We start from the raw sequence: 27,671 nt of genomic DNA, 5'->3' as shown, positions 1-27,671 counted from the left end.
GGCAGAACATCGTATACATAATAAACAAATAAATCTTAAAATAAAAAAAAAAAAAAAGGAAAGTGAAAACCCTGCGGGACAAACAACCTGGCTTCCAGAGTGCTACACCACCATGTCACTGGGTTTGCTTCTCTTGAATTTTGCGTGACATAAAAAGAGCCCAATTCATTCACAGCCCCAAAACAGACGGCTTCACACCGTCATCTACAGAAAAGGTATCATTTCGCCGGCCTTGCAGTACTTGTCTACTTTGGGGGTCCATATAAACCAGTCCAGTCGGTTTATCATCACTATGACTACCTTGTTCATATTTTTACATGTCATTCGAATGTTAAGCTTTTCGTGTTCGCTACACATTTTCAACACTACGCATGAAATGTCACGTTAAACATACTTGGGGAGTGAACACATAAAACAACTAAGACAACGATTAACTTTTCTAGAGATGCCTGTAAGCCACGGCGCATGCGTGTTCTCCGCCCCTCTTCCCAGGGTAACAAGTACCGGTCCGCGCGTGTACGTGTGTACACACACACACACACACACACACGAGCGCGCGCGAGTGCACACACACACACACACACGAGCGCGCGCGAGTGCGCGCACACACACACACACACACACACACACACACACACACACACACGCCACGGCGCATGCGTGTTCTCCGCCCCTCTTCCCAGGGTAACAAGTACGGGTCCGCGCGTGCACGTGTGTATACACACACACACACACACACACACACACACACACACACACGAGCGCGCGCGAGTGCGTGCACACACACACACGCACGCACGCACGCACGCACACCCGCGCGCATAGGGAGATGCGCCTGCGCCGAGCGACGCCCCGCCCTGCCTTTCGTCCGCTATAAAACCTCGCGCCTTTCCTCGCGAGAGACGCCTAGCTCATGCTCGCTGCAGGGGTCGGAGGTCAGGGCGAGCGTCTCCCGGGCCGAAGGCGGAAGATGGCGGTGGAATCGCGCGTTACCCAGGAGGAAATTAAGAAGGAGCCGGAGAAGCCGATCGACCGCGAGAAGGTGCGGGTCGCGGGCGGCTGCGGGGCGGAGGCAGGCGGCCGGCGGGCGCGGCCTGCGGACGGGTGGGCGGGAAGGCCAAATGGCGCTCCCCAGGCTGACTCCCTGCTTCTCCCCAGACCTGCCCGCTCCTGCTGCGGGTCTTCACCACCAACAACGGCCGCCACCACCGAATGGACGAGTTCTCCCGCGGGAACGTGCCTTCGAGCGAGCTGCAGATCTACACCTGGTGAGCCGCGGGGGACGGGGCCTTGCGGCCTGCGCCCGCGGGGACAGGCAGGCCGGGCTTCCCCGCCCTGCGACGCTTTCCGGAGAGGATGAAACGCTAGGTTAGAGCGGACTGACCAGCGGTGCTCTCCCGTATGGCACCCGGTACAGAATGATACGTGGATGTTTAAGCTGCGGTGGAGTAAGATGGTAGATGACTGGGAGTTGGCTGTGAGTATACGAGCGCAGGCAGTGCCTCAAGTCTCGTAGCACCAAAATATTAAAAAGCACCATCAAACCCGAGGCCTTTCTGCTCCGGCCCTTGGTGTAAAGCGTTTGGTGTTGGCTCTGTGAGGACGGCTGTCTCTGAGTACCTGCCTTGCTACCCTACCCACTCAGCTGGGACCGTTACAGGCTTGCCCTTCGTATTGTGTCAGGTTATCACTGTCAGCTTTGGAAAAGCAGCAAAGGCGATTTTTAATATATTTTTGTTGGCAGTGGTAAGATATAGCACAGAATTTGCCACTTAAAACTTTTGAAGGTTGTATACCACATCTATTTCTAAAACCTTTTCCCACACTTCACAACATGGTAAGCAAACAGTAATTTCTTATTGCCAGTGATTGAATTTATAAGGGAGAACTATTGAGTAACGGCTTAACGGAAACCACTTTCCAAATACTAAAATTCCATGTCTCCCAACAAATAAGTTTACCAGCTTGCCAGTACTTTCCTTCCGTCCTGGGGATATAAAGTACTGCTTTTCTATATGGTGAGCTCGGCTTTCCAGGGAGGGTTATCTACTATCTGTAGAAATTGTTCCAGAACCACATGGGTATCAAAATCTTGGAATGATCATGTTTTTTACTTTAAAAAATGTTGTGTTTTCTGTACACACCCTTCAGCACGTGCTCGTGGGGCTCCTGCTGGAAAAGCTTGCCTTCTGCTAGGGCTACCCAGACTGGAAAAGCTTGCTTTATTTTTAAAAATTGCCGCAAAAGAAAATCAGACTTATTAAAGAGTTTATGCCGGCATTGAAGTTCACTAGGAATAAAATGTAAAATTTAGCTGCAAAATTACATAAGGTAACAGTTGTCTTTTTATCTGAAGATTTATAACTTATTTTATTACACAATGTAGTACACACAGTTCTGGGAAAAAAAGATGTTATTTGAACTATGCATACCGTGAACTATATATTTTTGTGTCAGCTTCAATATTATATCTTTCAAATTTTAATTTATTGTTTCTGTGTATGGGTCTTTTACCTTCATATGTGTGTGTGTGTGCTGCATAATTGCCTGGTGCCTACTGAAGTCAGAAGCAGGTCTCTGGGACTGGGATCCGAGCTTAACAACAAATGGTTGTTAAGCTGCTATGTTGGTGCTTGGAGTTGAACTCAGTTCTTCTGCAAGAACAACAGTGCTCTTAAGTACGAAAGACAGAGTTCAATTACAGGAATATTGAGAAAAACCTGGAATAGAAACCGGGGGACAATGTAGTCCTCCTGGGTGTTTCCACTCTGTGCATTTAATGCCATGGTGTGGAAATTTGTAACGTTCACAGTAAAACTGCAGTGGGTGCTTTGGGTCTCTCCTTGGTACCTGTGCATCAGTGCTCTCACTCTGAAGTGTCTTTCTAGGGTCCTGCCGTTTCTTCCAATTCTTTGCACAGAATGCTATTTCAGGGTTAGACTTCACACTTCACTTACCTCCTTGTTGGCAAAACCAGTATAAATGGGCTAACTGTTGCTGTTTACATTTTCAGTTACTTTGTCCTAGATTGTACTATATTAGCATAAGAGACTGTGTTTAGTTCTGAATTCAGATAAGTATTTTTAAGTTAATAATTGCTTAAGTTATAAAAGGTGCCCGTCGTTTGTCTTAAAATTTCATGTCCTTGGCTTTAGGATTCTATCATTTTAAAAAACCATCTTTTCGTTATTTTGTGTTGTATGTGCATTGTGTAAGTGCTACAGCTCTTAGGTCAGAGGACATCTTTTGGAGTATTTCTTTCCACATTTACTTGAGAATTCTGGGGATTGAACTCAGGACATCTGGCTTATGCAGTAAGTGACTTTACCTGCTGAGCCATCTCACTGGCAAATTTATTTTGTTGTGTATATGTGGCCTACGGGAGTATCGTAGCACATGTGTGGAGGTCAGAGGACAGGTTTGGAAGGCAGTTCTCTTTGCATCATGTGGGCTCCAAGGATCAAGCTAGTTGTCAGACTGTCAGCAAGCACTTCTGCCCACTAAGCAGCTGTCTTGCCTTGCCTCCATCATTAAGATTCTATGAGAGAACAAGAAATTACATATCCTTATGAAGATGCTGTCCTAGCACATTGGTTCTAGGATGCATTCCACTTTTAGATGCTGTTTTTAATGTCCTTGTTATACTATGTTTATTAATCATACTTATCTCTTCAAAAAATTCAGGATGGATGCAACCTTGAAAGAACTGACTAGTTTAGTAAAGGAAGTCTACCCAGAAGCCAGAAAGAAGGGCACACACTTCAATTTTGCAATTGTTTTTATGGATCTTAAAAGACCTGGATATCGGTAGGTGACTTGTTACTTTAATTCCTGTTATCTCTGCATTTTGCAAGTCAGGCCCCCTCCCCTAGCAACACACATATATTCTCTTCCTGATAAGATACAGCAGTGTTGGAATTATAAGCATATGTCACCATGCCTGGCTTTGGGATAATGCCTTTAGTGTCTGTCTTTAGTGGCAGTAATGGTGTCTATAGGCTTATATTCAGATCTGGCTTAACTTGAATATAGTGCTTAAATTCTGGAAATTCATCATGTGGAAATCATGCGTGTTCTCTGTAATTTGTACTGTTCTGTTGATGCAGTTCTATCCATTAACCGCTGGCTTTCTTTCCCGCAGAGTTAAGGAGATTGGCAGCACCATGTCTGGCCGGAAGGGCACTGATGACTCCATGACCCTGCAGTCACAGAAGTTCCAAATAGGGGATTATCTGGACATAGCCATCACGCCTCCAAATCGGGCACCTCCTTCGTCAGGGAGGATGAGACCATACTGAATTTTATTGACTTTCTTGAAGTTATTTTTCAGCCAGTTTGTAAAATAAACTTACTTAATCCTTTCTTTCCCCGGACTTTGCCATTAAGCCTTTAAATTTTCAACAAATTGTAACACATTTATTTAGGAATTAGAGTTGGATGTACTTTGGTATATTAAAAAAAGTCCATATGTTTTAAGGCCTTCTATAAAATATGAAGAAAAGTGCTCTTAGCATTCTGTATAAAGCTGTATTGTGAAATACATGTGTTCAATCAGCCCAGGTGTAAGTGAATGGAGATGTGAGTCTCACCTGGTAAGGCGGGCTTTTAGTAAGCCGGAGAGGCAGAATAAGAACGCCATGGGGTTGTATACAAGGGTGAATATGTTTGTGGCATTAGACTATAGGCCTTTGTGAATAAGGCAAGTTGAAGAAACCATCTTGTGTTGGAAACCTTTGACTCACTTAGGTGACCCAAGATAAAGTAGGTGGGGGTGAGGCTCACCTTGAGCTGAGAATGGAGTTGAGTGCTGGAGACTTCACTAGAGAGAGGCCGGAAAGCTAAATATTTGCAATAGGCTTTAGAGTAGTACTTGCCAGGGTAAATGGGCTGGCCGAGCCGGCAGTCATCAACTGGGACATTTGTTTTAGATGCTGGCACACGCACTTAAAGGGAGGGTGAGTGAGAAGATAGAAAGCTAAGTAGTTACTCTGTGACACATGTTTCTGTTCCTGGCTTGTGTGGGGCAGCTGTGCCACACTGCTAAGCACTGCACGTCACAAAACCTGCACAGCTGAGGTGCAGTGACTGACTCCCGCGCACTGCTCCGATGCAGCTGCTTGATGAGCTCCCAGTGGGTATCAGGGACAACTGGCTGTGCTTTATTGGATTCTAAACAATTGCAAACACCAATCTTCATACATGACTAGTTTCCATCATGAAGGCAGTTAAGAACAGCAGAGTGACTGCCTATCTGGTCTGTTGGCTTAAACACTTGCTATGATTTCCTAGGGTTGACAAGTGGACTTGTAAAAGTATTCTATTAGGTTTTATCTTGACCAGGTAACCATTCTCTGAGAACAAAATCATGGGTTCTTCTTCCAAATAAGGAAATCCCTAGGGGCAGTAAGCTAAAACTCAAGAATATAAAAGTAAAATTACATTTATTTTGGGGGGAGGGGAGTATGGAGGTCAGGACAACTTCTGGAAGCTGTTTCTCTGCTTGCTTCCACTACTGAGTTCCAGGTAGGCATGTCTGATCACTGAGCCATCTCAGTGGCCCAAAGGGTATCTTAACATTCTGGGCTTTTCTTATTGTCACTTTTTAAATTTTTGCCTGCGTATATGTGCACCGTGTCTGTAAGGACCTTTGAGAGGTGTTGTCGGACCCCCAGAACTCACGTGGAGACTGGTTCTAAGTCTCCATGTGGATCCTGGGAACCAAGCTGAGTCCTTGGCATAAGCAACAAGTGTTCTCTGTAGCTCTTGTGAGACAGGGTCTCCTACTTTGGTAGACCATGCTGGCCTATAATTCAGATTTCTGACCTCCCTTTGCTTTCTATATTGGGATTAAAGGTAGATGTAAGATAAGGCCATGTCCAGGCCAAAGTGCAGTTTTAATATTAAACACTTAAGTCACATTAATAAGGAAAAATCTTTAGCCGGGAATGCTACATAATTATTACCCGAAAAGGTGCTGTGGTGACATGCAGAGCGTTTTATTTTTTCAAGACAGGGTTTCTTTGTGTAGCCTTGGCTGTACTAGAACTCAAAAGTCCTTAGACCAGGCTGGCCTTGAATTCAGAGATCACCTGCCTCTTGCCTCCCTATGCTGGAATTAAAGACATGAACTACTACTGCTCAGTTGCATAGCCTTCCAAGTGTGGGAGTCAGTGGAATGGGGAACTTTGTGCGACATACAAGGCTGTCCCTTTACTCTGTGCCATAGGTTGTTCATATGTCCTAACCCTATTCAGCTGCTTTCACTTCCAAGGAAACTTCATGTACAGTGACTTAAAGGGTCTTTCTGTATTGAAATTCTTGACCATCCTGTATTGGGCTTATAGGTCTGGTTGTACCCAGCTAAAATAATTGAATTGTGAATGAGGTGAACTTTCAGAGGAATTGTCTGTTTGGGAAACGTCACTCAAGCTTTTCACCACTGACAATAGGTGCCAAGCACTTACATACCAAGTTCAGACAGCCTCTCAAAAATATAGTAAGGAGGAAAATGTACAGAATCTTATGACAAGAGTCACAAGAAAGAGAACTGCTGAGACTACATGGTAGAGTTCTGGAGATGCTGTGAGCTTGTCTGTCTCCAAAATGTGAGATTGCTACTCCAGATAAAAGACTCAATAAACTTCCGCAGGACCTGTGCCCACAACTTCCTGTTTTAATCAAAAGTAGGGCCCCGCACATTCGGCAAGCACTACCACTGAGATACGTTCCAGGCTTCTCACCCAACTTCTTATGTACTGTTGGCAAGAGTTGATAAGGAGGGAGAAATTCATTACATAATGAGGTGAGAATTGAGTAAAGACATCCCAGATTTTAGAGAACATCAGGGTTTTGCAGTGTAGGACACCAAAAAACCATTAGTCTTCAATTTCCTCATCTGAAGTTCCAGTTACTTCACATGTAAGAACTACATATGCTAATAAACAGCATTTAGAAGCACACATAACAAATCTCAGCAACTCACACTAGTTCAGGAAATCGAGACCAGGGCAGAGGCCACAGAAAGGGTCCCTGCTCTCAACAGCAGGTAACTCATTTGGGAGATGAACGTGAATTTATACTTGGATATACAAGTTCTATATAGTATCACAGACAATAGAGCTCCCAAGAGCTGTACTGGGATACAGAACTATCCTCTCTTTTCAGTGTTTTGTTTGCAATAACAAAACTACAACTAGCTTAAAGCACGTGGGCATGTGATAATTTTAAGGAAAGTGCAGAGCCCAGCTAGCTGGTCTGAGACCAACCCACAATGACAGTGGATGTTTCCTCGGTCTTGCTGTGTGGTCTGTGTCCAGGTGTGCCTTTGCCTGTTCAGAAAAGTAAACTCTCCTTCCGGTTCCCAGAGACCACAGCACTGATTGGCCAGCTTAGAGACTGCAATGCTATTTGGTGGAGCCTAGAACTGGGTTATAAGTTTTTTAAGTGTAGAGGAGCAAACAATGCCTGGTGTCAGAGGTGAGAATGAAGCAGAGCAGGCAGGAAAGGAAAACCTAGACGGAGCAGCTAGTGTTAAGATCCAAGGCAGGATGCTGAAGACTGGTGTGGTTGAACTGCACATTGCAGGGGAGCAGCCTCAGTAAGGGTGGATCTCATTTAATAAGTGGGAAAACTCCCCAGAAAGGCCATAGTGAACTAGAAGCATCACCATTCCAAGTGACAAAACTAGGATAGAGCTGCTGAGGGAAGGGCAGGGAAACAGAAATTTCGTACAACCCGAGGGGCCAAGGTCAAAACAAGTAGAGCTTAAGCACAAGTTGAGCTACCACACCATCCATTTATTCCCTTTAGCAAAACCCAAAGGGCTGCCTAAAACTGCGCTCTACTTTTGTCCTTTCTTCAGTCCATCCCAAACTTCATGTCTAAAATTAACATCACCTTTGCCAAACCTAACAGTAAAACTAAGTCTCTGAATTCTCAGCAGCCATGAAAGAAATGGTATTCTGCCTGAACACTGCCCCGCCCCCCATTCTAGCCTTTCTCAGCATTTCCTAGAACACTCTCTTCCCTGGATCCTTAAAGATTTTTATTAGATTTATCCACTGTATTTTATGTGTTTTGTCTGAACATATTATTGGGTAGCACATCTGTGTGCTTGGTGCCCATGGAAGTCAGAAGGCATTGGATCCCTCACAACTGGAGTTATATGGATGGTTGTAAACCACCACGTAGGTAGCTGGAATCAAAACTGGGTTCTCTGCAAGAGCAAGTGCTTTTAACCCCTGAGCCCTCTCCCCAGCCCTCTCCACAACAGCAGAACCATTCAGTTATGTGGCCTCTTGACTACAAATGCCAAGTAAGTAAGAAGGGCTGCAAGAAATGTCAGAGTTGGCAACGTGAAAGGTGGGCTAGAGTTTATTTGGAAAATAATTTATTTTACATTATGTACAACAACAAAATACAAGCACTTAGAATTATCCTGGAGTTTTTCCACTTGATTTTTTTAAAGAATAATTTATGTATATGTGTACACTTCAGACACACCAGAAGAGGGCATTGGATCCCATTACAGATAGTTGTGAGCCACCATGTAGTTGCTGGGAACTGAACTCAGGACCACTGGAAGAACAGTCTGTGCTCTTAACCATTGAGCCATCTCTCCAGCCCTCCACTTGATTTTCAGTGCACAATTAGAATAATCTTTAAGCCACACAAAATTTCTTAAAGCTGCCGGACAGTGGTGGTACACATCTTTAATCTCTACTCAAGAGGTAGAGACAGGAGGATCTCTGAGTTCGAGACCAGCCTGGTCTACAGAGTGAATTTCAGGACTGCCACGGCTACACAGAGAAACCCTGTATTGGGAGAAAAAAAATCCCTAAAACTAGTAAGTCAATTGGTATTTGCCAATTACTTCTCAGAATTGTAGCTGGTTTCTACAGAGCACCAGCTCCTCATTCCTAATGAACTTGGAGAATTACTTTTTAGTTGTTCTTGGATCAGAAGGATTTTGGGATCAAAGGATATTAGATAGTTCTAGAATGAAGATGTTCCCAAGGCTTCTGGGCTTAGGTATTCAGAATCTTCCAGGTAGAATCAGGATCTGCTGGGTGGCCCATCACATGCGGTGAAATGGAAACATTCCCGTAGGATGAAATAAAAGAGTAAGGCTGGGCGGAAAGAAGACTGACTGATAGCAGGAGCTCTGCCTTCATCTCTACTGCTCTGTGCTAACCTGGGACAATTCTGAGACCCTCCGTCCAGCTCACTTTTCCTGTTCTGTCCAACTGCTGTACTGGATGTGTCCACTGTAGAATTCCTACAAAGGAAACAAAATGAAGTAAGGACAATTAAGAGACATCAGAACAGAAGAATATCGTAGCTAAGTATTTTATACATTTACACACCCACACACTATAAAAGAAAAAAGAAGCTATGTGGTAACATTTGCCAAAGCAGGCAGGCAGATCTCTGTGACTTGAGGCCAGCTTGATCTATGTAGCAAGTTCTAGGCCAGCCAAAGCTATATATACAGTCTTATACAGTAAGACTATTTCAAGAATTAAGAAAAATTAAATTTAAAACGGAGGGTGTTGGGAGTGGGTTCCTCATCACATAAGCAGACTTACAATAATCTAGGGATGTGGGCTCCCAGGGCCGGTTCATGGCACTGCAAAGGGAAAGGGACCTTGCCACCACTCTCACCCCACTTGACACGTCTGGGGTAGCACAGGCACGGTCTGCAGGTGTGCTCTTACTCACTGTTACCAGTTTTCCTTGTTGGCAGCGTCTCGGGTGCTCTGCCCCTTGTATGCGAGGAAGCCTTTCCTTAGTGGCAGCGCTTTAGCATCCATGGAATAAGCTAGGTTTGAGTTGTGCTTTAACATCTAAAACAAAAACAAATTTCTTTGTATCAGGTCATGTGAATGACAAATCTGGAAGGTATTATTAACATTCAAGAAAAGCCATGAACTTAGGGGTTACTTATAATATTTAGAAAAAAAAAAAAAACCCAACAATTCATACAGACATTGAACAGTAAAAACATAAACTTGTAACCTCACATGGAAGTTTGATTTTGAAAGTCTAAATACATATTTGCTGAAGTTAATGGAAACATTCCAGAGTCATGTTAAGTCTTGATGATGAAAGACTCCAACGCCCTGAGAGAATATATGCGGCAGCTGGAGTATGTGCACTGCATCTGTGCAAGACAACAAATGAGCACCCCTCATGGACAGGGAGGCTCACAGGTTCTTCCTTGAGTATGTAGAGTTGATGAGGGCGAGCGCTTGTCGCCAGTGGCCGGGCCACTCATAGACAAACCCTCAATCATGCCCATCGCTCATGCAGTCTCTCTCTCTCAACATACAAACAGAGGGTGTGGGTTGGGAAGGGGAAGGGGATCTGCAGGAGCGGAACAAGAGAAGGAAATGGGTGTTTGTGTATGTCTACACACATGAACAAAATATGTACATGTATGAAAATGTCACCATGAAAACCATTACTATATATAATGAATATATGCTACTTAAAACATTAAAAAGAAAAACTAGAAGGAACACACTAAGTGTAAGGTGTCCTTGGGACTGGGCAGGTAATAAAATGGTAGCGTGCTTCTATACCATACACAAGTCTAGTGTTTTACCCCTAGCACTGTTTAAAAAAGCAACAAAACAAACACAGACTTCCTTACCTTCTCACAGAAAGAAGACCTACAGCAGGAAATAGTAACCCTCCACATGCGCCCTCATAAGACAGATGGCATCTTACCTACTTCGTTTTATCTTCTAAGAAAGCAGTCAGGTGGTGCAACTGGAAACAGCAGTTAAGCTCTTACAGAGGACCGGAGTTCAGTTCCCAGCTCCCACTTGCCTCTAACACTAGCTCTGACTCCCTCTTCTGACTACTCAGGCACCTGCATTCAAAGTACACATACTCCTACATAGACATACCCCATTCCACACACAAAGATAGATCTTTCTTTTTTTTTTAATTTTTTAATTTTGGTTTTTTGAGAACAGGGTTTCTCTGTGTAGTCCTGGCTGTCCTCAAACTCAGAAATTCGCCTGCCTCTGCCTCCCAAGTGCTGGGATTAAAGGCGTGTGCCACCATGCAAAGATAGATCTCTTAAACACAGACAAAATTGGACAGATCCTTTGTTGATCTTTCAGGGTGAGTCTGTTCAGATTTTCTCAGTTTACTGTTCTCATGGCACCCCAATACAGCAGACCAGCTCTACAGTCACTTAGGAATTCTCTGCACCTCAGTACTAATTGTCCAATACTATAACCCAGATCAGAATCAGACAAGTCCTCTAGTAATGTCTACTAGTTGGTGGTGCCACACTACAAAGTCAAATATTTTAATACCATGTGAATCAATGCCTGCAAACTGACAGTTTGAGGAATGCAGACACGGGTTATTAATGAGACCCTGCTATGCAGAATATAGAAAGGACATTCTCACTTTTAATGGGACAATAGCCAATATAGCAACTACAGATTAAAAACTAACAGAAACAATGCACTGTAGACCAAACTATAAGACAAAGTACCTTAGGAGAACAATATTGCCAACATCAAGTTAGAAACTGCTCACTGGGTCAGGAAAGCAGTAAGATTTTTCTTCATACCCAAAGTCACCCTTTGGCACGATGGTAAATATGACAGTTTATATGCAATTTCAGCTAACACACACACACACACACACACACACACACACACACATATATATATATTTTTTTTTTAAAAAAAAGTCTAGAAAATGACCTGGAGAATGTCTTCTGGAATCGCAGTGACTTTCGGAGGAGAGGGTATTGAGAAATTTTCACAAGAAGTAATTGTTGGAGAAGGAGAGGCTGCAATACCCTTATAGCATTCATCGGAATTTAAAATTAATGGCGCACAATCTTTAACTTCCAAATCAGTTGATGAACTATTTGGTTTTGACAGTGGATAATCTATAGATACCTATAGAATAAAAATAAATCATTAAATTATGGTAAGTAAATAATAATGTTGTAAATATTTTTTTATTTAATTAGTTCTGTTGGAGTCTACTAAGGCCTGAATGATTCCATTTTCCTGACTGAGCGCTACCCAAATCAAGAAACTCATATGCAGAAGGCAAAGTACTATCCTCACTAGTAATCTAAGTTAACTGGGAGAACTCAACAGAACAGTGGCTGAACTCTAGATATGGACAGATTCCACCACCATCTCGGCAGCACAAAAAAACCGAGCCAGGAGAGCTGGAGAGAGAGACCGGGTAGCAGCACCTGAGTCTACAGATTAGTGCACTTAACTTCATGAACTTTGTATGGGTCTCTACAGTGGGAAGTTTCAAACTGTGAGTGCAGACTTTAGGTGCTCAGGGAGAGCACAGGAACAATGGGAGAGGCTGATGAGTCTGGGCTAGACATGAAAGCTCAGCTCAGAAAAACTTAACATTTATATCCACTGTCTGCATCCACGCAAGCTCACTCCCACATCCAAGAGAGGCTTAGCAAACACTTAACTCATACTAAGTCTCAAGTTAATAAAAACAGCACAGTTAGGAATATCACATCAACAGGGTGCCTTCCACAGGCACAGAAACAGGAGGGCGTGTGGTGCATGCAGGAGGAGGTCATGATCAATGCTCAGCCAAAGAGCAAGGTCAAGGCCACTATGAGCTACATGAGACACTTTCTCTTAAAAACAACAAAAACATAGCAAACACATACACACAGCACCAAAAGATGTAAATTAACTAAAAATGACAAGTATGTGCAGTAGCCACCCTGTTAATAAGATGCTGATTATCCACAGCTGCACTATTTAGCACTTTCAGCCACAGCTCAGGAGCACCAAGCCACGTTTTATGAGCTTAAAAACTTGGTCTGACAGTGGCTGCCATACCGAACTCTAAAAACAGAACATTCTCGCCACTATCAGCAGTCTTTTCAGACAGCACAGTATCACTGACTCACCTAATGAGTAAGGGTTTGATTATGTTAAATAAGAAAAATGAAAAGGGGCGACATTAAATTATTTAAAATTCTGTTACCTAAAGAGAACCAGTTTGACCTGTTTCTATTCATTCTTTTTTCTTAGAACAGATGTGCATTTAATCCTTCCTCTTCAAGCATCACATGTCTTGAAAATCATCTTTTTTCACTCTTGTCATTTAGACTATGACACGACCGTGGCCTCAGTGCTCAGATGTATTTCCTACATTTACTATGCTGCATTGTCACTAGCTCGCCATACTCTTCCCATGTTCCCACACTCCTCTCTGGACTGTTACAGATCTCTTATCAATTTGCTTTAAACAAATTTAGATATGAGAAATGTATGGCTGCTACTTTCTGGTACTAAGCTACTTCCCATAAGTGTACCGCACATGTGTCCCCAAGGGCTGCACTGGTCTGACTGGTTCACATACTGTGTCCAGAACTAATGTCATAAGGAGAAGATCTGCACTTTAGTGGAATTTTACCAAATCTGTATTGTCCATTGTAGAAGGAATTTTCAAACCAGAGGTGCAGAATTTAGGTGGCAATGGTGAATTCATGTATTCCGCATCTAGAAGACAAAATAGGCATGAAAATTAAGTTGAAATAAGTATTTCAACTTTTCAAAATTTTAAAACATTATGTATGTGTATATGCTTGTGTGTGTAGGTATATGCACATAAGTTAGACGTGGTTGTGAGCGCCTGATGTGGGCGCTGAGAATCCAACGTGAGTCCAACAGAACTCTAGCAGTATGTGCTAACCAGTGAGTGGGCCATTTCCTCAGTCCCGAAACTCCAAATTTTAAGTTAAAAGCATTGTCAATTTAGCTTGTATACTCTGTTACTAATTATTACAGATCTAAGTATGGTATATGGTTTGGGTGAACAAGAAAATCCATGCTGTGAAGCTCACAATGCACTGGTCCTTAGCACTCCACAGGCTGCATGACACAAGCACAGCACACAGCTCTCTCTGTTGGAATAGCTAACAGTGACACACTAGTTTTTAATTTGGGGAAGAATTTAGATTGTGGATTTAACTCAGTTGTTAGCAGTGCTTACTTAGGTCTTAGGTTCAGTTTCTACTATTAAAAAAAAATCAATAAGATAACTATAAATAATTTATTTAAAACCATGTAAAGTGGCCAAAGCTCAGCAGGTAAAGTCACTTGCCACCTAAACCTTACGTTCAATGCCCACATGAATCAGTGACTTAAAACAGTTCCCCTGATTTCCACACACTATGGCAAGCACACACCCATACAAACACCGTATGTAACACACACACACTTGACATAAACATTACAAAACGGTAACATAAACAAGCAAGCAACCGTCAACTGGTGTAGTGCTTGCCTCACATGCACAAAGCCTGAATTCAGTCGCCACCACTATGGAAGCTTGGTGTGGCAGTGTAGTGAGATGGGGGAGAGGATCAGAAAGGGTGAGGCCAGGCAGGGCTGAAGAGGCGGCTCAGTGGTTAAAGGCACTTGCTGCTCACGGAGAGGTTCTAGGCTTGGTTCCAACCCCCACATGGCAGCTTACAACAACCTGTGGCATGAGCTCCAGGATTCCAGAGTCCCCGCCTGGCCTTTGTGGTTGCTACATACGCAAGCACAGGCATACATGCAGGCAAAACATATACAAAAAGTAAAAATGAATAAATCCTAAAAAAAGAAAAAGATATTTTAATATGACACAGAGGTTCACATCTTTGATCCCAGGACTCAGGTTGACTGAGGGCTCAAAAGGACTGCTGTGAGTTTAAGACACTGCTGAAAGCATACTTTCCCCTGGATCATTTGGGTCACTGACTGGTGGGTACCCGGTGTCTTCCCAGCTGCACTCCATCTTTGTTTTTGTTGTTTGTGTTTTTTCCTTCAAGACACCATTTCTCTAGCATGTAGTCCTGAACCATCATGGAACTCGCTCTAGATCAGGCTGGCCTTGAACTCAGAGATCCACTTGCCTTTTCTCCTGAGTGCGGGGGTTAAAGGTGTGCACCATTTCATTTTTTGAAACTCATAGATCTGGTTAGGATGGCGAGCCAATGAGCTTTGGGGTTCACCTGTCTCTACCTCCCCCAGTGCTGGTGTTGACGTGCATATATCACCACACCTGCATTTTCCTTCCTCTCTTCCTTTTTTCTTTTTTTAAAGATTTATTTATTTTTATTTATATGAGTACACTGTAGCTGTCCTCACACACACCTGAAGAGGGCATCAGATCACATTCCAGAAGGTTGTGAGGCACCATGTGGTCGCTGGACCTCTGGAAGAGCAGTCAGTGCTCTTAACCGCTGAGCCATCTCTCTGGCCCTCTTCTCCCCTCCCCTCCTCCTCTTCTTTTTCTTCCTCCCTTTTCCTCCCTCCCCCCTCCCTTTGGTTTTCTGAGACAGGGTTTCTCTGTAGAGTCTTAGTAGTCAAGGAAATCACTCTGGAGACCAGGTTGTCTCTACCTCCCAAGTGCTGAGATTAAAGGCTTGTGCCATCACCACCTGGCTCCATGCCTGGATTTTGATGGAAATTCTGGGGCCTGAACCCTATGCAGTTAGTCCTTCTGTTCGCATGCAAGCAATTTCCCAACTAAGCTGTCTCCCCAGCCATACTTTAAAACGCCAAACTAGACTTTATAGGGAACTGACTCCTGAATATCACATAGGGCTCGATGTAATCACATTGAAAAGCGTATGTGGTTACGGTTTGCCTTTACTTTATGTATATAGGTATTTTGTTTGCATGTATGTCTGTGCATGCTTGTGCTTATGGAAGTCAGAAAAGGATGTCAAAGCTCTTGGAATTGAAGTTATACATGGTTTTGAGCACCAAGTCTCTGGAAGAACAGCTAGTGTTGGATAGTTAATACCATTCCTGGTCCCCACCTCTCCCCCTGCCTTCAGTCTAGTGGTCCCTGCCCACCTCTACTCTCCCCAGTAACTGCTGTCAGCCATTTTTTATTAAACCAGACAGAAACTATAGGCAAGCAAAGTTTATACAACATCATTTGGTAAACGTGAGCATGTGCTCACTTTTTTTTTCAAAAAAAAAAAAAACACTTTTTTCTTCAAAAAAATAAGTACAAAACTTTGGAAAGATATGATAAAGACAGTTTTGAACATCTGTCAATAAAGTAAGAAAAGCTCACAGATTTGCAAAAATTAAAAAAATAAACATGATTCTGAAGAGACAGCTCGATGGTTAAGAGCACCGGCTGTTCTTCCAGAAGACTTGAATCAGTTCCCCAGCACCCACACCGCAGCTCCAGAGCATCTAGTCTACTGTCCCTGTCCACTAGGGGCACAGGTGGCACACTCATCCACACGTGCTGAGATGGCTCAGCAGTTAAGAGCACCCGCTGCTCCACATGGTGGCTCACAGCCATCCCCCCTTCTTTGTGTTTTTTTTTTTCTTTCTCGAGACAGGGTTTCTCTGTGTAGCCCTGGCTGTCCTGGAACTCACTCTGTAGACCAGGCTGGCCTTGAACTCAGAAATCCGCTTGCCTCTGCCTCCCAAGTGCTGGAATTAAAGGCGTGCGCCACCACTGCCTAGCCGCTCACAACCATCCTTAATGAGATCTGAAGACAGCTACAGTGTACTTAGAATAATAAATAAATCCTTATTATTATTTATCGGAGCGAGCGGGGCCAACCAGAACGAGCAGAGGTCCTGAATCCAAATTCCCAGCAACCACATGGTGGCTCACAACCATCTGTAATGAGAAACAAAGAAAGAACCTATGGGCCGGAGCGAATGGGGGCTGAAGCAAGCCCGGGGTGGGGTGGGGCAGAGCAAGAGGGGGATAAGGAAGGAAACAAAATTAAATATATATATTTTGGGGGTGGGATTATGGCTTCTGAGAGAAGCTCAAAGCCCAGGCTGGTCTCAAACTTGGCCTTTTCCTCCCTAGTGATGGGACCACAGCTGTGCCTCCCTCGCCAATCTGTTAAAAGGAGATTGCTCGTCAAAGACAGGCCTGCTCTGCAAGCATGAGGCTGAGTTCAGCTCTCTAGCACCAATGTGAAAAGCTGACATGGCAGTATGCACTTTAACTCCATGCCGTGGGGGATGGGGCAGGCACATCCTTGCAGCTCACTGGCAGCCCAGCCAAACTAATAGGCTCTAGATTTAAGGAGATAAGCTGTTTCAGAGACGAAGGTGATAAACAGTCGAGGGAGATGCTCTAGTCACTCTCCAGCCTCCACACAAACCAACATGAACACTTCCAACCAGAGCAGGTTAAAATGTGGAGAACGAAAACTGGACACAAAATGCACAAAATCAAAATAACACTGAAAGCCTACTGGGGCTGGACAGATGGCTCGGCTGCTCTTGCAGAGGACCCAGTCCCAGTTCCCAGCACTCACACAGTGGCTCACAATACCTGTAATTCCAGTTCCAATGCCCTCTTCTGGACCCCAAGGGTACAAGGTACATGCACATGAAAGAAAGAAAAAAGAAAAAACTATTATAAAAATGTAACTGCCCTCCATGAAATCAAGCTAAACCTAAATGGAATGGTTAACTTACCCCCCAGCTCTGAGACCCCCTGCTACTTGTGATCTCAGGTCCCACAGTGGCGTCGTCAAGCTTCCTCTTCTCACTGCACACTGGTCCTTCTCCCTCCACCACACCTATTCTCTAACTCCAGCCCAGCCCCTCCACTGCCCACCACAGGCTGTAGCTTTTACTGACCAGTCAAAACCGGGAAGGCTCATTTGCAATCACCTGACTGCTCTAGGGGGCAGCCCCTCCTGGGGAAGCAGAATAACATCAGGATACAAGCAGCATCAGGACCACCCACAACACGACACATTAAAAAGGTGCAGAAAACTACCTAAATTAGAGAACCGTTGCTTACAAAAATAATTAGGAAAGAGTACAAAGGAGAAGCTAATTTTTAAACTCACCATTTTTTTCCAGCTGTGGGATTGTGGGACTAGGAATGGCAAAAGAATTATCACTGGTCACAGGCCTGATCCCTGTGACTTCTCCACTGGCACCGCTCAGAGGGGAACTGTAAAGTCACAAGAGTTAACATTCAACCTTTGTAGATAAACCTCATCTTACTTATTTCAGTCTGGAGTAGTTCATTTTGGTTTATGAAATAAGGACCAATGGAAGAAATCATTAAAATAATTAAAAATAGATTTAATACACATCTTTTACTTTAAATATTTAAAGTAGTATATTCATTTTAAATATTCACATATAAAGCAAGGTGTGGAGGCACACACATGCAACCCTAGCAATTGAGAGACAAATGATAGCCTGTCCTGATCAACGTGACTAGGGCTAACGACCTCTGAGTGTGGAATTTGTCACCCAGCATATAAAGGCAGTAAGGTAGCAAGACTTCATTAATAACTTAGTGTGGCAGAATTTGTTTTTTTTTTTATTAGTCTGTCTGATAGCAAAATTATCAGAAGCTCAATAAGTTGGGGGTGGAGCTCCCAGTGGTTAAGAGTACTGGCTGCTCATCCAGAGGAACAGGGTTCAATTCCCAATATCCACACGGCAGTTTACAGCCATCTATAATTCTAATCCCAGGGAATTTAAAGCTCTCCCTCACAGGTACAAGGCACAAACAAGGTACACAGACATAGATTCAGACAAACACCCAAAATAAAATTAAAGTTTTAAAAACCCGTCATTTTGGAGTAAAAAGACTGAGTCTGTCATTTTATTAAGACGGACTTGCTGGCCGGGTGGTGGTGGTGGTGGTGGTGGTGGGGCGGCGGGGCGGCACACGCCTTTAATCCCAGCACTTGGGAGGCAGAGGCAGGTGGATTTCTGAGTTCGAGGCCAGCCTGGTCTACGGAGTGAGTGCCAGGACAGCCAGGGCTACACAGAAAAACCCTGTCTCGAAAAAAACAAACAAACAAAAAGGGACAGACAGACTTGCTCGGGCCAGGGAGTGGTGGTGCTCGCTTTTGATTCTAGCACTTGGGAGGCAGAAGCAGGTGGATTTCTGAGTTTGAGGCCAGCCTGGTCTACAGAATAAGTTCCAGGATAGCCAGAGCTACACAGAGAAACCCTGTCTTGAAAAAAAAAAAATCCAAAAAAAAAAAAAAAAAAAAAAAGACGGACTTGCTCAATTGTGGATATATAGAAGAAAACTCTGCATGTTGTGTGGATTCTACCACTCCTTACATTCTCTAAGGAAATCAATAGCTCATACTTTATTGATTAAATTAGTGATTCTAGTGATTCAAGAGATTTAAAATATGAAGTAGCTGAAATCTTTCTAAGAGATGCCTGGGGAGATGGCTCAAGTGTCTCCTGGCTTCCAGAAGACTGTACTTTGGTTCCTGGCACTGACATCAGGAGCAGCGCATCTTACTCCAGTCTCAGAGGTTAAGATTAAAACAAGAAGTGATGCCAGGCGATGGTGGTGTGCACCTTTGCTCTCAGCATTCCAAAGCAGAGGCAGGGCAATCTGAGCTCAGATCATCCAGGACATGTTAGAGAGACTCTAACTCAAACAAACAAAATCAACAACAAAAAACTGATAAACACAAACCTCCAAGTTTTGCCGGTGTGGATGCCAGGGAAGGGGAACTCATTTATTGCTGGTTGGAGTACCAACAGTGCCCTCTATAAAAATCAAGTGTGGAGGCCCATACAAAGCTAGAGATACAAAGCTAGGAATAGCTCTTCCATATCATCTTCAGCTCCACTACTCCTGTGCATGTACACAAAGGAGTCTATTTCCTACTATAGAGATTCTTGCTCAACTATCTTCACGGTAGCCAGGCAATGGAAGTAGCCTACATGTTCATTAGCTGGTAACAGATTAGAAATGTAATGCATTTATACAGTGGACTATTATTCAGCTGATAAAAATAAAATTAGGACATTTGCAGGGAAATGGATGGAGCTATAAGCCATCATTCTGAATGAGGTAACCCAGACCCTGAAATGCAAACATTATGTCTTCTGTCATGTGGAAAATGCAGAGGCACACCCCAAGGGGACACAAGTAGATTTTAAGGACAGCAGATACAGCCAGATTTCTGAGTTCAAGGCCAGCCTGGTCTACAGAGTGAGTTCCAGAACAGCCAGGGCTATACAGAGAAACCCTGTCTCAAAGAAACAAAGCAAAAGGGACAGCAAATACTGCATGGGAGGGGGAAAGAATAGAATAAGAAGGATGAAGTGGGGAGAGGGGTGAGAGAGGAGATGAAGACAGGATAAGGTCAACTAACACTAAAGATCTTTGAAAAAGTCACGGAGACCTACTACGGTAGAAGTTTCCTAGTACATACAGTACATACACACGTACAGAAAGTTTAAAGAGAGTTACTCTCTCTCTCAGGGACACTGGTCCTGACCCAAGAGACACCACAGGCTTTCAGATAAAAAACCCAGTACCTGGAATAGGTTACCTTTTGGAGCTATGTTAGTGAGGCCCCATAGACTCCCACACATTACAGACAAGATGGAACCCCTGGGGTTTCAGAAATAAAACACTTTCTCACTGAAATTAGGCCTGATCCACAGGATAAAACGGATGCATAAAAATGTTATGGAGACGAGCCTGTGCTAGCTAGATCTTAGAAGGAAAACCTACTTTTACTATTCTGCTCCATGGACACAGCACTACACTAAAGCTTATGCTATGCCACAGATTAGTGCACATACCCACCCTTTCTTTTTTGATACTGGTTCTATGTAGCCCTGGCTGTCTTCTACTTACTATGTAGACCAGGCTGGCCTCAAATTTAGAGATCTGCCTCCTGAGTGCTGGACTAAAAGCCTGCACCACCATACCCTGTCTGATATTCAGAGAAGCTTCAGGGTTTTGTTTGTTTGTTTTTATTTTAGTTCTTTGAGATAGTCTCTCTACATAGCCTTGAAATCACACAGATCAGCTTACCTCTTCCTCCCGAGAATATCCAGCTTGGAAACACTGCTTTTTTCAGCTGACCATTAACATAGAGACCAACAAGTAGCCAACATGGGGAGGATAAGAGGTCAGGGGTCATTTTGGAAGAGGCAGTAGAGGGCTACATTGCAATAGCGCTTTCATGGTACAAAAGGGCAATTGCATACCCAAAATCTCAACATGCAGGAGGAAGGTTACACCCTTAGCAGATGAGCCACAGGCAACTGTTATCTGTTGGGAGGGGTGTGGTCCCTCCAGCACTACGGGGGAAGTACAAATCAGATTCCATGGGTTATTTTTTTTTTTAAAGATTTATTTATTTATTATATGTTTGAACACTGTGCTGTTTTCAATCACCCCAGAAGAAGACACCAGATCTCATTACGGATGGTTGTGAGCCACCATGTGGTTGCTGGGATGAATTTGGGGGAGGGTGGTGCTAGAGGAATTAGGGTAATATAATAAAAAACACTGTATAAAGTTTTCAAAGAATTAAAAATATTTTCAAGGGGCTGGATAGATAGCTCAGTAGTTGGCATCACGTACTACTTTTATAGGACCAGAGTTTGGTTCCCAGCACCCACAATCAGAGAACTCACAAATACCTGCACCTCCAGTTCCAAGGGGTTCCAGTGGCTCTGGTTTTGAGGGCTCTTGCACTTAGCAGCACACACCCACACATGTAATTAAAAATCACAAAAATAAACCTTAAAAAAAAAAAAACCAAAAAACCTCAAGTTGCTTACCTTTTAATGTTCTTCATATTTTTAAGTCCCATTGTATAATCTTCATTTAAACACATAGTATATTCAGAGATACCAAAGTGTTCTAATTTAGGAGTTACACATTCAAAATCATCCATCTTTAGAGCACATCTGGGGGTCTTCGGCACTTGAACAGAGGGTTCTTTGGCAGGGGGTGTTTCAGATACGCATTCTTCTTTGAGGCTGACATTTGTCTGGGGAGGGTTTGCTGAGACTTGGGAAACCATGTACCGCTGAAGTCCAAAGTCTGAAAGCTGTGGGCTTCGCGGAAGCTCTTCAGAAACAGAACTACTCGGAACACAGGGATCAGACTGCGCATCCTTCACGCCAAGCTCCTGAATGTCTCTACACACAGTTAACTCTGGGGTGGAAGCACTCACTCTGTGCTCACATGCTGGGAGGAAAAGTCAAAGAAGTAAACCCTGGCTAAAGACATCAAGACAGAATTTCCTGATTATTAAAATATCACAGAAGAGTCTCCTGAAATGTTCCACGTCGGCAGAAATTTCTTTAAGTTTTCATTTCAACTATCTCTTCTGAAAGTCTGAATATGCATCTTAACTACTTGTGTTCTATCTAGATACTTTAAAGAAATGCAACTATTTTAAAAAATCAATACCCATAAAGAAGATCCAATTCCTTACTTCCTCAATGTGATTTATTGATCAGTCTTAGTATTTGTTGAAAGTATTAATATGAAATTAGTATATAATCAACTGTTCTAGATTTAACACAAACTGTTAATAGTATAATTTTAATCTTTTAATTTTGAAAATATTTTTAATTACATTTGTACACACAAATACAAATGTATGTGAGAGAGAGAGAGAGAGAGAGAGAGAGAGCGAGAGCGCAAGATAGACAGATATTGTACATGTGGTGATGTCTAATTTTTCCTTGAGGGTTCTGGAAATCAAACGCAGATTGTCAGGTCTGGTGACAGTGCCTTTACCCAGAGCCATCTTTCCAGCCATAGACTTAACTTTTAAGTACCCAATCATAGAAGGAAAATAGTAGTATTTGAATCTTTGCTTCTTTTACGAGGAAAGCAAATCATATTATACATTTTCTAACTTCGAAAGTAAACTGATTCTAATACCTCACGCTGGCTTACATAGTTACCACACATATGTACTTACTGGATTTCATTAATTCTGTCTTATATACAATGACCATCTTCATAAAGGACCATGATACTGAGGTATATTAAGGCCAGCCACTCAGAGGTGTGGGCGGAACGGCAGCAGCAGTTAACACTGGTAACACACAGGCGTTGGCTGCCACCTCGTGCCCATCATGCACGGGCCTCAGAGGACTGCAATGTGCTCCTCTCTAACTGGTCTGCATACAACCTCATCACGTAGACACTCTAGTTATCCCACCTCGCACTGAGGAGCAAGGTCAGGAGTTAGGCTCTTTTGAACTGGTGACCCTTTTCCCCCAGAGCCCTAGGATTACAGGCATGGCTTGCTTTACTAAGCCACCACGGCACAATAACCAGTCTTTTTTTTTTTTTTAATTTTACCAATTTATATAGCTTAAACATCTTGTCTTGCAGAAGATTCTGAATAAAAAAATAAATGAAAAAATACTGTGTGTTCCTGCAGCTACTTACTGGGAGAGCTAACTAGGTATGTTTTGCCCTTCCTGTCAGGTGACTTCACCTGCACTTTTTCATTCTAAACAGCTCAAAAGCTCTCATCTACCACTGTGGAAGGAGAGCAAGGGAAATTTTATTTATAGCCCTGGCTGTCCCGGAACTCAGAAATCCTCCTGCCTCTGCCTCCCAGAGTGCTGGGATTACAGGTGTGCGCCACCACCGCCTGGCTGGAAATTTTATTTCTTACTGCCAAGTCTTGCTACTATTGTCCAAGAGGGCCCTCAAATTCAGGACCAGGATTACTTCCCAGGTTGCACTGACTGGCAGGGTGCTGAATGCCCTCTGAACAAGATACAAGGAGTCCCAGCTGAGCCCCTACTTGTCTTAATCATTCTGCCTGCTTCCATGCTGACATGCTAGGAGGTGAGCCAACCAACCTGAATCCTCCTTGTCACGTGCTTGGTATCCATACTTCTGGAAAAACTCTCTTAGTTGTATGATGTCTGCTGAGTTTTTGTTCCTCAGTATTTTTGCTGCCTTTAGGAAACTTGTGCTTTCATGACTTTCCAATCTTGCTTTATCGAGAAGAGCATTAACATTATCCTTTAGGAGGAAAGCAAATATATTACACATTTTCTAACTTTCAAGTATACTCTGTGATGGTTATTATGATGTTTAAGTTTAAACTTACTATGCTTGAGAGCCCAAAAAGCAAAAATGCTTTCTAATATGTAAGCCCCTAGCTTGTGTAAGCTGTAACCTTCTCTTTTTTCCCCCAGACATTGAAGACTATTCTTAAAACTGACTGATCTTGGAAGATTTGCTGTTCTTGCAAGATAATAGGTCCCAAGACTATTATTTCTGCTTTTTAATCAAGTTTGATCACACTGCTAAAAAAAGACGATTAAGACAACTGTTAGACATATATGTTAAGTTAGGCCTTGCCAACACGCAGGCATAGAACATGTAATCTAGGGGGGTGCATTTATAAACCCTGATCTGATATAGCTGACTGCTTCATTTTGTTTTGTTTTGCTTTTTCGAGACAGGGTTTCTCTGTGTAGCCCTGGCTGTCCTGGAACTCACTCTGTAGACCAGGCCTGCCTTGAACTCAGAAATCGGCCTGCATCCACCTCCCAAGTGCTGGGATTAAAGGCGTGCGCCACCACCGCCCAGCTTATGGCTAACTGCTTATCTTTGATGTACTCTCAGAAGCAGTCCCTGTACCAACCAGTTCAGGTGCCAGTATCCAAATAACCTCTTCTTATTAAAATCTTATCTCTGTTAGGTTGGTGATCTCTGGGTGACCCTAGACCCATTACAACTTAGGCTAGAGAAATTGCCCACAGAGAAAAAGTTAATAGTACCTTTAGAGTCTGGACTTCTGAATGAAGGTCATACAAAATTCTCACTGGAGAATCTTCAAAGTCTTCAAGCATGGAAAAAAAGTTCAATAAACATGAGGAAAACAAAAAATTAATGTAGTTTCTTAAATATAAAAATCTTGCTGGGCAGTGGTGATGCACACCTTTAATCCCAGCACTGGGAGAGGCAGAAGCAGGTGGAGTTCCAGGATGGCCAGGGATACAGAGAAACTGTCTTGAAATACAAAAATAAATAATAAAAACCTTCAAGGAATTACAGCACACATAAATTACATAAATCTCCAGGCACAGCAACCCATGCCTTCGATCCAGAAGTGAGAGGCAAAGGTAGCTGGATCTGTGGGTTCAAGGCCAGACTAGTCTCTGATCAACAAGGCAAGAACTACTCAGTGAGCTCACCAGGATAAAGTACACCTAACACTAATTACAAGCATATAAACACAAGATATAGCAAATGATACAGTGGAATAAGACTCAGTATGGTTTTACTCTACAATGTGGATGAACATGAGAAGGAGGCTAAAGGACAGGAGGATATTCTAGGGCTCCTTTTACAGGAAGGACTAGAAGAGCCAGGCCCACTGCACAGAAAGTAGAAACAAGGTTGCCTAAAGCCTGGAGGATGGATTGTGATAGGATTATGGGAAACAACTGTCTATTGGCAAAGAGTTGTTTTCTTTCTTAATGAATCAGAGTTTGGGTTTACTGTAGCTAGTAGAGAAATACAAGACAGGCGGCAGTGGTGCATGCCTGTAATCACAGCGTTCAGGAGGCAAAGGTAAGAGGAGCTCTGAATTCAAGGCCATCCCGGTCTACAGAATGAGTTCCAGGAGAGTCAAGGCCACACAGAGAAACGCTATCTTGAAAAACAAAAACAAAAATAAAAACTAACAAAATAAAAAAGAGGGAGGAAGAGGAAAGGAGAGAAAAACAACACCTATAAAAACAGACACAAGGCTTCTGTAACAAAGTTTCAGGGAGTTACATTTTGGAAGTTATTAAACTCTAAACCCTTCTTACAGCAGTCCCACAACTCTGATTATACTAAGAACCAATGCAATGAAATGCATTCTTAAAAAAGTTTTAGTGTATGTAAATTATCTCAAAGATAATTTATAAGTTCATGTAGTGATCACTATAGTCATCGTCTTAGGGTTCTCATTGCTGTGATGAGACACCACAATTAAAAGAAACTTGGGGAGAAAAGGCTTTATATTTGGCTTACACTTGAACATCACTGTTCATCATCGATGGAAGTCAGGCAGGAACTCAAACGGTAGGAATTGGAGGCAGGAACTGATGCAGAGGCCATAGAGGGGCGCAGCTTATGAGCTCAGCCTGCATTTACTGAACCAGTGACCACCACCCAGGACCAGCACCACCCGCATCAATCACTAAATAAGAAAAGGCTCTACAGCCCAGCCTACAGCCCAGCCTTACTTATGAAGGCATCTTCTCAGTTGAGGCTCCCTCCTCTCTCAGGTAACTCCAGCCTGTGCCAAAGTGACATAAAATTAGCCAGCAGTTTTGAAAGTGAAGCTGCTGGCAATATTCTCTGGGTTTTTTTTTACATATTAAAGGATAATCACATTTTCTTGTAAAACAAATAAACAAAAAATAAATGAAGTTTGAGCAGAGGTAATGTTTTAGTAAGACTGCAGACTAGCAAACACTTTGAGAAAAGCAACTTTTATATAGTAGAAATACTAATGAACTTTATTATGCCGAATTAGCTCAACAACATAAAGGCACATTTTAATCCCCTAAAATAAGAATGGTTAATAAAAAAGCTGCTACAACAGTAAGTGATGTCTGTTATGAATTAAATAGAAATATGTATATTATTTTTGCTTTTATATATTTGAAATTTCCTACAGTATATGTTACTTTTATAGTCTCCAAAACATTTCCAAATGGAGAGTTAAGTTATAAGAGGAATCTGTATCTACACGGTGCAATTTTTGTTGTTTTGTTTCTGTTTTTCAAAACAAAGGTTTTCTGTGTATCCCTGGCTGACCTGGAACTCGATTTGTAGGTCAAGCTGGCCTCAAACTCAAGAGATCTGCCTGCCTATGCCTTCCAGAGTGCTGGGATTAAAGACAACTGCCACTACATTCAACCTACAAGGTGTAAGACAAATTGCGATTACGACATTTTATAACAATAATCTCAAAATCTGAACTACTTTTGCATCTTTTTTTTTTTTTTTTGGACAGGATCTCACTAAGCCTGGTTGATTGGTCAATAGCTAGGAGACCAGGCTCACAGAAATCTACCTCCTTCTGCCTCTTGAATGTTGGGATTCATGGTGGACGCCACTCCTTGACCTGCAACTATTTTTTAAATCTCTATTACAAGTTAAAAATGGTGTTTAATTTCATTATTAAAAAAAAAACAAAACAAGGGGCGGGAGAGATGGCTCAGTGGTTACGAGTACTGGCTGCACTTCCAGAGGTCTTAAATTCAATTCCCAGTAGCCACAAGGTGGCTCATGACCATCTAAAATGGGATCTGATGCTCTCTTCCGTCATGCGTGCATACATGTAAACAGAGCACTCATATACATATATAAACAGATCTTAAAAAACGAAACACAGCAGTGCGGAGTATTTGTACTGCAAATTGAGTATTACTGGAGAAGATGCAGATGCTTGCTTCAATAGGAGCCCATTAGAGTGAGCCGAGGGCTTTCATGAATCTTTAAACAGTTGACTCTGCATGCTGTTTACAAGCACCCAACAAACAGCTCGCCTCCGCTCCACTGGCGAACTGGTCAGCAAGGCTTTCATCACAGATGAACTTCGCCTAGGGGGCGACACCGCCCACTGAGAACCGCGCCCGTCCGTCCGCCCGCGTCCACTCACCGCTGTCCTCGCCGTCCAGCGATCGCAGCAGCCGAGCCGTCTCACCGTCCAGCTTGATGGCCAGACTCCGCAGCTTACAGTGGAAACTCTGGATGGGGTTCATGGCGAGGGCAGCTAAGCCGACGGCCGACCTCCAGCCCCCTCAAACGAACGCGCCACACATTTGAATTCTAGCGCCGCGCGTAGGCACAGCCCATCCTGCGCAGGCGCAGATGAC

General features: G+C 43.1%; 2 protein-coding genes across 5 annotated transcripts; one reads left to right on the top strand and one right to left on the bottom strand.

The window, feature by feature from the left end:
* Positions 1-839: 839 nt before the first annotated feature.
* On the top strand, positions 840-4,373 carry Sap18 (Sin3A associated protein 18). Its single transcript, XM_052191334.1, has 4 exons — positions 840-1,042; positions 1,159-1,268; positions 3,685-3,807; positions 4,142-4,373. Exons 1-4 carry the CDS (start codon positions 914-916, stop codon positions 4,296-4,298), a joined length of 519 nt encoding a protein of 172 aa, XP_052047294.1. The 5' UTR covers positions 840-913; the 3' UTR covers positions 4,299-4,373.
* A 3,994-nt stretch (positions 4,374-8,367) lies between these two features.
* On the bottom strand, positions 8,368-27,669 carry Ska3 (spindle and kinetochore associated complex subunit 3). Of its 4 annotated transcripts, none has more exons than XM_052191324.1 (10): positions 27,455-27,669; positions 24,573-24,634; positions 23,643-23,808; positions 21,588-21,999; positions 17,864-17,970; positions 17,338-17,364; positions 13,441-13,526; positions 11,730-11,930; positions 9,717-9,845; positions 8,368-9,277 (listed from the first exon to the last, which is right to left on the bottom strand). In XM_052191324.1, exons 1-9 carry the CDS (start codon positions 27,555-27,557, stop codon positions 9,723-9,725), a joined length of 1,287 nt encoding a protein of 428 aa, XP_052047284.1. In that variant the 5' UTR covers positions 27,558-27,669; the 3' UTR covers positions 8,368-9,277; positions 9,717-9,722. The 4 variants fall into 4 exon arrangements, with proteins under 4 accessions (XP_052047284.1, XP_052047283.1, XP_052047285.1 ...); XM_052191323.1 differs by having other exon boundaries at positions 9,721-9,845; positions 27,455-27,668; XM_052191325.1 differs by having other exon boundaries at positions 9,721-9,845; positions 17,338-17,361; positions 27,455-27,668.
* Between the last annotated feature and the right edge of the window lie 2 nt (positions 27,670-27,671).

The sequence above is a fragment of the Apodemus sylvaticus genome, chromosome 8 (genome assembly GCF_947179515.1).
Source record: "Apodemus sylvaticus chromosome 8, mApoSyl1.1, whole genome shotgun sequence".
Classification (NCBI taxonomy): domain Eukaryota; kingdom Metazoa; phylum Chordata; class Mammalia; order Rodentia; family Muridae; genus Apodemus; species Apodemus sylvaticus.
This window is presented reverse-complemented; position numbering and strand designations above follow the sequence as displayed.